This window comes from Sphaerodactylus townsendi, linkage group LG06 (assembly GCF_021028975.2).
Source record: "Sphaerodactylus townsendi isolate TG3544 linkage group LG06, MPM_Stown_v2.3, whole genome shotgun sequence".
NCBI lineage: Eukaryota > Metazoa > Chordata > Lepidosauria > Squamata > Sphaerodactylidae > Sphaerodactylus > Sphaerodactylus townsendi.
In genome coordinates, this window is record NC_059430.1 from 21076507 (window position 1) to 21090118 (window position 13612).

At 46.8% G+C, this 13612-nt stretch overlaps 1 protein-coding gene across 1 annotated transcript in view; it reads left to right on the forward strand.

Annotated features, from left to right (window-relative positions):
* The window catches only part of LOC125434761 (solute carrier organic anion transporter family member 1B3-like), a 46644-nt gene extending 37057 nt beyond the window's left edge, over nucleotides 1-9587 (forward strand). The window contains exons 11-15 of the mRNA XM_048500434.1: nucleotides 61-223; nucleotides 1421-1605; nucleotides 4179-4243; nucleotides 5885-6002; nucleotides 8524-9587. Coding sequence (XP_048356391.1) covers nucleotides 61-223; nucleotides 1421-1605; nucleotides 4179-4243; nucleotides 5885-6002; nucleotides 8524-8740 — 748 coding nt within the window. The 3' untranslated portion in view covers nucleotides 8741-9587. The remainder of the gene's footprint in view (nucleotides 1-60; nucleotides 224-1420; nucleotides 1606-4178; nucleotides 4244-5884; nucleotides 6003-8523) is intronic.
* Nucleotides 9588-13612: the final 4025 nt, after the last annotated feature.

Genomic DNA, 13612 nt, shown 5'->3' on the forward strand with positions numbered 1-13612 from the left:
GTCATATGCAGCAAAATTCTGTAATAACCAACATATGCACCTCTAATTTTGCATCCTAAGACAACCGGTCCCATGGCATGCCAGTTCCTTATCTTCCACCTGCAACTTTGACTGCAACTGTGCTGCAAACCAGTGGGATCCAGTCTGTGGAGAGGATGGAATCACTTATGTTTCAGCCTGTTTTGCTGGATGCAAAAACTTAACGAGATCTGGGAAAAATACAGTAAGAACCTTCTCTTTTTTTGTTACAAAGAAAACAGCATAATTCGCTGTACTATCCAGTCTGTCCATTGGCCCTCTCTGTGCTCCTGGCTGCAGAGTCAAGGTGGGGGGAGAATCAAAGACGGGGCTTTTTTGGTGGTGGCATCCCTTCTCCAGGCTAGCCTGGCACCTCCTTTAATGTTCTTTCAGCGCCAGGCCAAAACATTTCTTTTTCTAAATACAGGGTTTTCATTGAGAGGTTTCATCTTTGTTTTAACAATTTTTATAGTCTGCTTCTTTTTTTTATAGTCTGCTTCTAATGTAATCACTGACATATTAAGTAATTGAACATTTTTTCTGGCTTGTTGTGTTAGCCACAAATTTTTTTTGGTTTCACAGTTTTAATTTTGTGAGCTGCTCTAGGCTCTTGGAGAGGTGACAAATACACATCCTAAATATGCAAATAAATCCAGGTCATCATTAGGCGTAACACAATTTATAGTAAACAGACTTTAACACACATTACTCTGCATTGGGTTATGGCCAAACATCTGCCAGTTTATTTGAGAATCCTAGACTGAGGGCCAAACTAGATGATAGAGTATTCCTGAGTTACCAGGGACAAAGTCTCATGTAGCCTGACCTTGGCTCAGTAATAGAACATCTTCTTAACATGCAGAAGGCCATGAGTTCAATCCCAGGCATCTACAGCTAAAAGGATCCAGATGGGTGTTTTGCTGCTAAGTCACAGCTGACTTATGGCAAACCTGAAGGGTTTCAAAGAAAGAAACAGTTTAGAGGTGGGTTGCCATTGCCTGTCTCCACATCACATTCCTTTGAGGTAATTCTTGGAAGTCTTCTATCCAAATATTTGACAGGGTTGAGGCTGAGAGGATTTGACTGGCCCCAAGTCACCCAGCAATATTTTATGGCAGAGTGGGGATTCGAACCTGAATTTCCCAGATAATAGTCTGACACTTTGACCACTGTACCACCTGGCTTTCAATCCAGGTGGTAGGTGGTGTGAAACATCTCTACCTGAGACCCTACAGCTGCCTATCTAAGCAGTCAGTACATGAGCAGACAGTCTGGACTAATGGTCTGATTCAGTATCAAGCATCTTCATGTGTGTGGGTGTGAGACAAACAATCCATCCTTTTACCAACAACATACTAGTTAATAGGATGACCCTCTCCCTCTCTGTATTACCTTCTTCCAGGTTTTTCATAATTGTAGCTGCCTTGAAAATTCGGGTTTCATGAGGAGAAATCTCACAGCTGTCTTGGGAGAATGTCCAAGAAGTGATGCGTGTTCGAGGAATTTTATATATTTCATAGTAATAAAACTAATAAGTTCCTTTATCTATTCATTGGGAGGGACATCTTTTTATATGATCGTGATAAGGTAAGACCAGCCTTACAAACAGCTTCTCTGTCCCTACCTTTCACCTCAATTTTTCCGCAACTCCTGGTAGTCTGAATCCACTGTTCTCTACATTTATTTATTTTTAAAAAAATCATACCCCACCTTTCTGCTCCCATCAGGGCTGCCAGAAAAACTAACAGATTAAAAACATTCATGATAAAAACTTGTCTATCATTACAAACAAAAATATATCATTACAACAATGAAAACCAAGCTAAAATACATATTCACTGGCAGAAAGATGGCAACAGAAGGGAATGGGCCATTTTCTCTAAGGAAAGAGATCCAGAGTTCTGTGTTATGACTGAGATGGCCCTCTCTCCAGTTTGCACCCACCTAAACTGAGAACTGAGAAGCATGGTTTCAGGAAAGGACAACAACAGACTGGTGGTTTGTCAGGAAGTAGGTGGTTCTTCAGGTATGCTGGTACCAAGCCATAGGGCTTACCCACTTCGTTCACGTTGTAGTTTTTAGGTGTACACCTAAGTTGGTTTCTCAAGTATGAATGTAACATATGAAACTTCCTTCCTTCAATCACATTAGAGCACTGATGTGTCTCCTTCAGTTTTGGTTGCTCTAGCTGGCCTCAGCTGTCTGGTAGAAAAATGTTTTTCCCAACTCTGGCTGCTTGGAATTCTTTAATGGGAAGAGTGAGGGATTGGAACCTGGCACCTTTAAAACGAAAAGCACCACCACTGAGCCACAGGCCTTTCCTTGTACAATACAATCATGTCTGTCATGACATTACACTTGAACATACCAAGCTGCTTTACAGTGAATTAGATCTTTGGTCCAGAACCTCTGGAGTCTCAGGCAGAGGTCTTTTATGTCTACTCTTTGGAAATGCCAGGGATTGAGCCTGGGACCTTCTGCATGCCAAGCGGATGCTTTACCACTGGGCCACAGCTCTCTCAAGCTTGGATGCAGCTCTCCATTGAGTGTATACCTTCATCAAATGCTCTTCAGTTGGTGTTGCCATTTTTCAAAATGTGAAGGGGTTCCAACCAGAAAGAGGGCCTTCTCAGTGGTGGCTTCCTACTAGTGGAATGTTTTTTCAGACACAGGTGACTGCATGATTGGCTTTTAGGCACAACATTCAGACCTCCTGAGTGTCTAAGGTTATTAGTGATTGATTCTAAAGCTTCAAGGAGTCCCAGTCCCATTCTGCATGTGCCAAAAAACATGGGTGTAGGATGCTATATAACCCATTTGCCCGGGGGGGGGGGGCTTCGCTCCCTAAGTGAGTATGCCCCGTTTTATTTTCCCCAACCCAGGTTTTTTAAAAATCACTAATCAAGCTTTCCTTTTGAAAAATCCTAGGTTGGAACCGCTCCTGAATGAATAGCCAGGCAAGAGGTGCTTTAGTTCCCTCCCTTCCACCCCATCCTTGACAGTGAGGCAGAAGCTGCCTGCCATTGCCCGGCCATTGCAGCTAGGCAGGTGCAACTGGTCATATCATGGGACATTGGTATGGCTGTGGGGGTTCATTTGTTCAAGCCTGCATAGCCACGCAATTGTAGCAAGTCATTAAAAAAAAAGAGAGAAGCGTCTCCATGCGAAGGCACCACAGCAACCCCGATTGTTTCCGGGGACTGTAATTGCTGCCTGCACGGAATGCATGTGAACCTGAAAACAGGAAAATAGGTTCCTTTATCACTACTGCAGCCTGTTATTCAGTTGCTGTGCAGAATTGGCCCCACACTGGAATGCTGTCCTTAAGAAAGAAGGGACCTAGGACGAGGAAGGAAAATGCACTGCAGACAAAACTGAGGGGAAAAATAGGCCACAGCTTGTACTGAACACAGCAGAACCATAGAATTGGAAGGTACCAGCGTGGTGTAGTGGTTAAGAGCAGGTGGATTCTAATCTGGAGGACCAGGTTTGATTCCCCACTTTTCCACCTGAGTGGCGGAGGCTTATCTGGTGAACTAGAGTCTGTTGTGGGGAGAGGAAGGGAAAGCAGCTTGTAAGCCACCTTCAGTCTCCTTACAGGAGAGAAAGGTGGGGTATAAATCCAAACTCTTCTGCTTCTCTTCAATCTCTAGAATCATCTAGTCCAACCCTCTGCACAATGCAGGAAGTTCACAATTACCTACCTTCCACACCCCAGTGATTCCTGGTCTATCCCCAAAAGATGGGAAAAAACCTGCAAGATTTCTGGCCAATCTGGAGGAAAAGAGCTTCCTGACTCAATGGGATGATTAGCATGGCCCTATGCATATAAGAAAGGGCCATGAGAGCACATTTGGTAATTTATGCTGTTCGCCACTAATGATGTCACAAATACCAGCCAATAGGAACCCACTGTAACTGCACAAGCCCAGTCCATGACCCTTACAATGTATGCATTAGTGGAATGGTTAGTGGGGATGAGTCTGTGTGTTCTGGTAACTGCAAATTACTGAATTTCTTGAAATTCAAGTACCAGCTATAGGACTACTCTGTTCAGTCCATCGAGACAGCTGGGTGACATCAAGGATCAATGAAAGGAACTTACACCCATGTATAGAAATATAATAATAGCAAGGTTAATTCTAACTTGTGTCTTTTAGATGCATTGACAAAGATCTGAAATCCCTTGCTGTTGGTGTCTTTATGCTTGTTGTGAGAGCTCTGGGTAAGAAACATCTTTCTAATTATTTTAGACCATGGTATCCTCCTGGATGCTCTAACCTGGATGTGCAAGGCTAGGCTGATATTGTCAGTTCTCAGTAGTTAAGCAGTGTTGGTCCTGGTTAGTACTTAGATGGCAGACCACTAGAGCTGGCGATTCGGTCCGAATAGCCTCTGATTGAGACAGATTCAGACCAAACCAGGTCCGAATCAATGGCGTCCGAATCGGAGCCATCCGAACCAATGGTGTCCAATTTGGCACTGTTACTGAATCAGGCCTTGGACGGCCCTACTCATTTTAAAAGAAAAAAGCCCTCCAAAAAGCCCTCCGACAAAAAAAACCCTTCCCTCCCAAGTCCCCAACAGAAACCTTCCTTCCCTCTGCCCCAGCCGCACTTCCCACCCAGTTTCCAAACCCCGAAAAAGCAGACTCCCAAAAACATACCACACACACCCGCAGTTGCTCTCATCACCTGCTTGCTTGATTTGCTGGCACCCCACATCCCTCCCCCAGAAATTTCCCATTGGCTGCAATCCCCAAAGGGATAGCCCCATCTCCTGTTAGCTCCCATTGGAAACAATGGGGGATGGAGGACCCCCTTTGGGGGTCAATAAAATTGGCCCCCCTGAACCAAACTTCACCAACCTTGGGGAGAATCATCAGGACAGTCTCTGGATGCTATCCTAAAAGTTTGGTGCCTCTATCTTTAGAATTGCACCCCCTGCAGGCCAAAACGTGTAAAACATCCCAAAATAAAAAAAAATTACAACGGGCCCGAATTTTTCAGATTTACCTGAATTTTCGGGCATATCAGAATCGGCTATGATTCAGATTCAGGCATACAGTACAGATCATTTTATGCCCCAAAACATCTGAATCCGAATTTTACTGAATTGTTTGGGTATCGACCAACCCTACAGACCACCAAGGAGTACCAAGGTTGCTATGGAGAGGACAGCAATGGCAAATCATCTCTGTTAGTCTCTTGCCTTAAAAACCCTACTGGAGTGTCATAGGTTGGCTGCGAGTTGACAGCAATTTACTCTCTCTCTCTCTCTCTCTCTCTCCTTCCTGGACTAATTGGCCAAGATGTGTACTGTGGTCACTGTGCTCCAGTAATTTTTGTGTTATCTGAGTGAAAAAAATGGAAGATGATGCTTGGTCTAATTGCCCTTCCATTATAGGCTGTCATGGGGTTCCATCTTGTGCCCCAACTGCTAGGGGAGATAGTCCGTACTGAAGACATCTAACTGTCCTTGTCATTTGAGTTAGATGATACAATACATATTCTGAACAAGGAGCTGGAGGGGGTAATGAGAAGGGTTTAATTTGACAAACCAAAGCTCAGGCCATGCAACACTATGATGCTGATGGCTGATGAAAAAACCAGCCCCGGATTCAGGAGTCATCCTGTTGTGAAGGGGGATGTATTTGCTCTAATGGAACTGGTTAACAGTTTGGAGGTGCTATCAAGTTATATGTAGAGATGGAAGCTGAGGTCTTGCTCATGTCCTTATAGCGGTGAATCAATTCCGTTAGTTTATTTGGGCATAAAAGGGTCCCTGTCCTCATCTTGCTTCTGCCACAAAGGTCTGAGAATGTTCTTTGGGAACCAGATATATTTCTGTTTTTGATGTCTCACAGCTGGAATTCCAGCCCCAGCTTATTTTGGAGCAGCAATAGACAGGACCTGCTTGAAGTGGGCACGAACCAGTTGCGGAAAGCAAGGAGCATGCAGACTGTATGATGCTACAGCAATCAGGTGAGCTGAACTGAAACCCAGAAATTTCCTGACTTTCCCCTCTATGGTAGTTTTCTAATTATGTTGACGTAATCGATCCATTAGAAAGAATTTGTTTTGGTGCATGTCAGGTGTTAAATGGAATCTTCCCAGTAAAGATGTCTCCAAGGATTTACATTAGTTATTATTAATTATTATTAAATTGTGTGTATGTGTGTGTGTGTGTGTGAGAGAGAGAGAGAGGGAGGGAGAGAGAGAAATACTGAGTAATAGTTATTCAAATACTGAGCTATCGTTATTCAGCTAACAGTAAATAGAATTAATTGGGAGGTATGACAACAAACACTAATTTGATTGCAGCTTTATTTTAACTGGGGAGGCTGAGAGCGTGCACAAGCCGGTCTTTCGAAACAACAGGGGCTCAGAAAGCAACAATTGTGAGATATGCTTCCAACATGGGACTGCCGTGAGATAAGGAACAGGAATGGACAATATTTAGTTCTCTTCACCCACATTCTCTGTTCACCCCCAGTTTACAAACCACCAGGCAAATGTGTGCTCAAATATAATGAATCTTCATTTTCTTGCTATTTTCTGTTTCTTGTCACAAAGGGTCTTCCACAAATTGTGCACATTTTCCTAAATTATGTATGTCAGTGAATCACCATTATAGCGATATTGTCCGTATGGCACCTTGGCTGTTTAAATAATGCATAAATGAAGTGTAAAAAAAGGAACAGTTTGTGCACACACTACATACAAACCCGTGAAGTGTTTAAACATGTGGGCACAAATATAAGCTAATAGAAAAAACTAAACAAAATCAGGAGCATTTACTCTTCGCTGAATTGCACAAGCAGCCAATTCACACACAGAACGTACTTTTCCATGTGGAAGGGTACCCATGCAGTTCTGTGTACAAATGGTTGTTCCTACAGGAAAGAGTAGGGCAAATGATAGTCAGCTGAGAAGAGTGTTCTATCAGGCCCTCAAGCTGCTTAAGGAGCAGCAGTGGTGTAGGAGGTTAAGAGCTTGTGTATCTAATGTGGAGGAACCGGGTTTGATTCCCAGCTCTGCCGCCTGAGCTGTGGAGGCTTATCTGGGGAATTCAGATTAGCCTGTACACTCCCACACACGCCAGCTGGGTGACCTTGGGCTAGTCACAGCTTCTCGGAGCTGTCTGAGCCCCACCTACCTCACAGGGTGTTTGTTGTGAGGGGGGAAGGGCAAGGAGATTGTCAACCCCTTTGAGTCTCCTGCAGGAGAGAAAGGGGGGATATAAATCCAAACTCCTCCTCCTCCTCCTCCTCCTCCTCCTCCTCCTCCTCCTCCTCCTCCTCCTCCTCCTCCTCCTCCTCCTCCTTCTTCTTCTTCTTCTTCTTCTTCTTCTTCTTCTTCTTCTTCTTCTTCTTCTTCTTCTTCTTCTTCTTCTTCTTCTTCTTCTTCACGATTGATCCAGAGTCTGGGTCCACTGGGCTAGCAGTCCAGTGCTCTCTCCAAATAGTTAAACCATCCAAGGGTGGTCTGCCATTACTAGCAGGAGAATGAAAGGAGGTGGCCTCATCTAACTCCCCACTAGGGTAGCCAGGCCAAGTTGGGGACAGGGACATGGGGAGGGGCGTTTTACAAGCATGATTATGCCATTTCCAGAGTTAACTTGACAGTAGCAGTGGTAGCTCTAGGAACTACTGGAAATGTTATGGTAAATAGGTTTTCCAGGTTCCTCCTGGCCACTGGTGGAGGGGTGGAGGGGCAGGGTTGCTAGATCTATGTTGGGAAATTCCTGGAGATTTGGCGAAGGTAAAGTGCCATAAGTCCACTTTCCAAACCATATTCTCCAGAGGAAATGATCTCTGAAGTCTAGAGATGAACTGTAATTCCAGGGGACACCCAGATCCCATTTGGAGGCTAGGATCCCTAGTGGTAAAACCATAGAGTTTCAAGCAGTTCCTAGAACTACTGGCATCACTTCCAAGTTTTGCCTGGAAGTGGTGTCACTAAGCTCATGATGCCATTTTCTCCCCCTGCTGCTTGAAGTGGTAGTAGGCAACAGAGGTTTGGTACAGGAGTATCTCCTATGCTGACTGGGGTCTTGACAGCCATGGTCTCAAAAGCAACTCCAAGCTAGATAAACACATGAATCAGCCAACTGAGCCAAGCTGTTAAAATCAGTCTTATCTACTCTGACTGGCAACAGCTCTCCAGGGTGAGAGAAGGTTTTCACAACGTCTACCACTTAACAGAGATGTTAAGGACTGAACCTGGGACCTTCTGCTCAAAAAGTGAATGCCCTCCGTAGACTACTGACCAGTCCATCTTGCTTTCAAACAGGACAAATTAAAAGTGGAGAAACAAACTTAATCTTTGGCCTAAAATTTTTTGCCCACCTCTGCTGTAGGGTAATATATAGACCAGGCCTGTTTGTATCACTTAAAGAGAGCTTTACCTTACAAAGTCAAGACTAATTTTCTTGAGATAATTTTCAATTAAACTGATCGTATGTGCGAGTTCTTATGGAGCCTCTCTTTCTTCTTTTATACAGATATACCTTTTGGGGCCTTTGCTTTGGCCTAAGAGGACCATCCTATCTGCTGGCACTGTTGTTTTTCAGGCTTGTAAAGAAAAAATTTGGTAGAAAAGAGGCCGACGCCACTGAAAACCAAAGGCAAGAAGACGGCAACTTGAATGAAGACACAAAACCACATGACACTAATTCTGTGGCAGCTTCTTTAGAGGCAGACAAAGAGACTTCCATGTAGAGAAAACAACCGGCATGAAGGAATCAGACTATTGTATGTCGCTCATGGGAGCATCTGAATCTTGTCAAAGTTTTTTGTGGCCCTGTCAAGCCCTGGATCTGTAGACAATCACCAGACTTTAGATTTCAAATCAAAAGCCTTTATTGACAGACATTGGATAAAGAAGCCAGATATGTCTTTGGGTACAGCCTTGTATCCCCTGAGTTCTCCCACTGCCTCTTTCTCACCCCATATCAAAGGCAGAGTGAAACAGGACAGGAATACTATAGCTGTTTCTTTCTCAAGGTCAGCATGAAAAGATAAAGTCAGGGGCTGGCGTTTGGGGCACCTGTAGTTCGCTGCATGTTGCAGATGAAGGGAAGGTGGGAAACTGAAAGTAAAGTGGATGCCCATTAACATAACAGAGTCCTCTTTGATATCCAGAATGCTTTTCCTGACATTCCGCCCCTTCTAAGGCTCCCCTCCCCCTTTTGGTCGTTCCGGGTAGGCTAGCTGAAAACAATCTGAGGCACCCGAACATGGAGGGCATCCACCCACTCATTGTGCGCAGCTGGGAGACTACTCCAATATTCGAGATACTGCAGGTGGTTTTGGTGGATTCGGGAGTCCAGGATTGCGTCTACTTCCTGATGGATTTCGCCCCCAATCCTAGTAGGAAGGGGAGGCTCGTGCTGTGGGTGCCACATGTCTGGTGGGGTTGCCTTCTTCAGCAAGCTCCAATGAAACACAGGGTGCATCTTTCTCAAGCTCTTTGGTAGATTTAGTTCCATGGTTACTGTATTGATTTTGTGTACAATTTAAAACGGCCCCATGAATTTTCTCTTTCACATGTACTGTTGTCAAGCCAGGTGTCACCCATCTTATATCTGTGCAATTCATTTGTCTGTCTAAGGCCCCTTCTGCACATGCAGAATAATGCACTCTGAAGCTGTGCGGAATAGCAAAATCCACTTGCAAACAATTGTGGAAGTGGATTAAAAGTGCATTATTTTGCATGTGCAGAAGGGACATAAGTGTAGTACCTTACATATCTCCCAGTTGAAAATCATTTTGCTAATTTTGGCTCAGGTCTCCAATCTGTCCAGATCATTTTTTAAAATTCTGACTCTGCGGTATTAGCTCCCCCTCCCAATTTGGTGTCATTTGCAACTTTGACTAGTATGCCCTCTGTTCCATCATCCAAGTCATTGACAAAAATACTGAATAGCACAGGGCCTCAGACAGAACTAGTGGCACCCCACTAGTCATTTCTCCCCAGGATGAAGAGCAGCCATTGGTGAGCACCCTTTGGGTTTGGTTTGTCTATCTATTACAAATCCACCTAACAGTAGCATTGCCTGGTTCACATTTTACCAGCCTTTTAGCATGGATATCATGGGGAGCCTTGTCATGGGGCTTACTGAATCACAGATTCATAGAAAGGTTCTTCTCTGCCAACATGATGCTGTGTTCATTTCTCCAATTGCCTGCCTGCCTGCCTGCCTGCCTGCCTGCCTGCCTGCCTGCCTGCCTGCCTGCCTGCCTGCCTGCCTGCCTGCCTGCCTGCCTGCCTGCCTGCCTGCCTGCCTGCCTGCCTGCCTGCCTGCCTGCCTGCCTGCCAAAAGCCAAGAAAACAGTTGCTCTTTAGGTTAATGCTATTTACAACTTGTTTTCTTTTATCATGGAATTCAAGGCAATGTCCAAAGGGGGTCCCAGGGTAAAGTTCTTGCTGGGGCATTGGGTGTGATCCTTGTAAAGATGAATAATTGATCCAAGGGTAAATGGGCTGTTGCCTAGGAAGCAAAAGGCCACTGGGCTTGTTCATACAATCAATGTACGTGCTTGTACTGCTTCCTGGAAAACTAGTATTTCAAGAAAAAGTTGGAGAAACAAGATATGTTTGCCTTGGATAAGGCATTGGCAAACATGGTGTTCAGGAAGCAGTGGGGAAAGACAAGATGGCATCACTAGCAGAAGGCTGGAAGTAGGATTGCCAGCTCTGGGTTGGGAAATACTTGAAGATTTTGGGGGTGGAGCCCAAGGAGAGAACAGTTTGGGAAAGGGACAGACTTCAGTGAGATATATGCAGACATGGGATTCAGCCGGTTTGACCCGGTTCATCCGAACTGGTTGTTAAAAGCCCTCTTGCTCCATCTGGGAGAGAGAGTGATGGGGTTTTTAGTGCTAGTTCAGGGCAGGGAGGAGAGCTTCGGCTCGACTTTCCTCCCTGTCATGGCCTCTTGGGGTGGGGAGAATACTTCCCAAGCCAGGAAGGGCGGGAGGGGGCATTGGAGGAGGCCGGGAAGTGTGGGGGAGCTGGTGGCCTGACCTTCAACCAGCCAGCCCCCCATGAGGGCTTCCAGCAACCGCAGCCATGCTGGAGGTCACCCAGACCTTTCAGCCACTACCCTAGCCCGGGATGCCTGGGCGGCCTTCAGCAGGGTGGCCGCCACCCATCTGGGCCAAGAAAGACCTCCTCCTCGGGTTGCACAGCCAGTGAGAGAGCAGCCACCACCTTCCCTCACCTCCAAAGCAGAGGTGGGATCCAGCAGGTTCTCACCAGTTCCCGAGAGTGGGTTACTAATTATTATTATTATTATTATTATTATTATTATTATTATTATTATTATTATTATTTATTTGACTTAATATACCGCCCAATCCCCGAAGGGCTCTGGGCGGTGTACATCATAAAATCACATAAAAACATCATAAACATCCATAAATTACAATAAAACAGCAGTTATAATATATCAAGATGGCGTCCTGTCTAGATCTAGTCCCTTTAGCGAGAGGGGGTAATGGTCCCGGTGGTATAAGGGGACCATAGATCTCAATAATGGATCCCGTTGGCATTGGGATTCCAACCTAGGGAGGGGGGGAGGGGGCACTCAGCGGCTGGTTTCTCCAAAAGCCCGGTGGAACAACTCGGTCTTGCAGGCCCTGCGGAAATCCCCAAGGTCCCGCAGGGCCCGGACAGTTGGAGGAAGAGTGTTCCACCAGGCAGGGGCCAGAGCCGTAAAGGCCCTGGCCCGAGTGGAGGCCAGCCGCATCATTGAGGGGCCAGGGATCTCCAGTAAATTGGCCTCTGCCGAGCGCAGAGGCCGAGCTGGGACATATGGGGTAATGCGGTCCCGAAGGTACGAGGGTCCCAGGCCGCGTAAGGCCTTAAAGGTCAAAACCCACACCTTGAAGACGATTCGGAATTCAACTGGGAGCCAGTGCAGACGGCGCAGCACAGGTTGTATGTGGTCTCGGAAGGCGCCCCCTGTGAGCAACCGAGCCGCTGCGTGCTGGACCAGTTTCAGTTTCCGGATCAAACGCAAGGGAAGGCCCGCGTAGAGCGAGTTACAATAGTCCAACCTGGAGGTGACCGTTGCATGGATCACAGTGGCCAGGTCCGCGTTGGAGAGGAAGGGAGCCAGCCGTCGGGCCTGACGCAGATGGAAAAACGCAACCCGGGTTATATGGGCCACCTGGGTCTCCATTGAAAGAGACGAATCCAGGTGGACCCCCAGGCTGCGGACAGAGGGGGTCGGCGCCAATGAGGCCCCCTCCCACACCGGCGGCTGGAAATCCCCAACCAATGAGGGATTTCATTGGTTGCCCACCGCCCCACGGCCAAGCCAAAGGATCTCCGTCTTCGATGGATTAAGTTTTAACCTGCTCTGTTGCAACCAACCAGCGACCGCCTCCAAACAATGCTGTAGAGCCGCAGGGGCGGTGACGGCTCCCCCCTCCATCAGCAGAATGAGCTGAGTGTCATCAGCGTACTGGTGACAGATCAACCCAAAGCTACGTACCAACTGAGCAAGGGGTCGCATATAGATGTTAAATAACAATGGGGACAGCAGTGCTGGAACCCATGAGGCCCACCACATTGAAGTGGGCACCTCCGGAGGCTTGGTCCCCACCACACTTGCTGACTTGGCCCCGAAGAAGCGAGGCAATCCATTGAAGGACACTGCCCGGATCCCGGAAGCTGCCAGGCGGTGGGTCAAAAGGTCATGATCGACCATATCAAGCCGCTTGGTAAGGTCCAATAATACCAGCAGCGCCGATCCGCCTCGGTCTAGTTGCATACGTAGCGTGTCTGTGACAGCGACGAGAACCGTCTCCGTCCCATGCCCAGCATGGAAACCGGACTGGAAGGGATCGAAGGCCGATGTGTCATCCAGGAAGCCCTGAAGCTGCTCCAACACCACTCTCTCAATTACCTTCCCCAGAAACGAAAGATTCGAGACTGGGCGGTAATTGGCCAGATCCCTAGGATCTAATGATGGTCTTTTCAAGAGTGGGCGGACCACTGCCTCCTTCAACCCACCAGGAAAGACTCCTTGCTCAAGGGAGTCATTGACGATCTTCAACAGGTGGGGATTAGGTGGCTCCGGCCCGGCAGGTTTTAACAATAAAGCCAGGAGACGCACGGATCAGAAGGACAGGTCGTAGGTCTAACAGCGGCCAAAGGCCCTGTCAACAGCCGCTTCGGAGAGCAGGAAAACTGGGTCAAACAAGGACCAGAAGGCGGCAAGGGTGCCTCCAGTTCACTTATTGTAGTCAAGGTGGCGGGAAGGTCCCATGGCGCTGGCGATCGCGATTTTATCTTGCAAAAAAAAAAGCTCATGAATGCCTCTACAGCTAATAGTCAATTGGGAATTTGTAGAACCTTCTGATAAGGAGGTCAAAGTTCGGATTATACGGAATAATTGTGCCGGGCGAGAGCTAGCAGATGCGAGAGAGGAGGAGAAGAAAGCCCTCTTCGCCTCCTTTCGTCGCCATATGAATCTCATAGGCTTTCATAAACGTCCTATAAGATGTTCGCGCAGCTTCATCATGAGATTTCCTCCACACTCGCTCTAGCCAGGTCTGAGTACCCGTTTCATATGGCGCAGC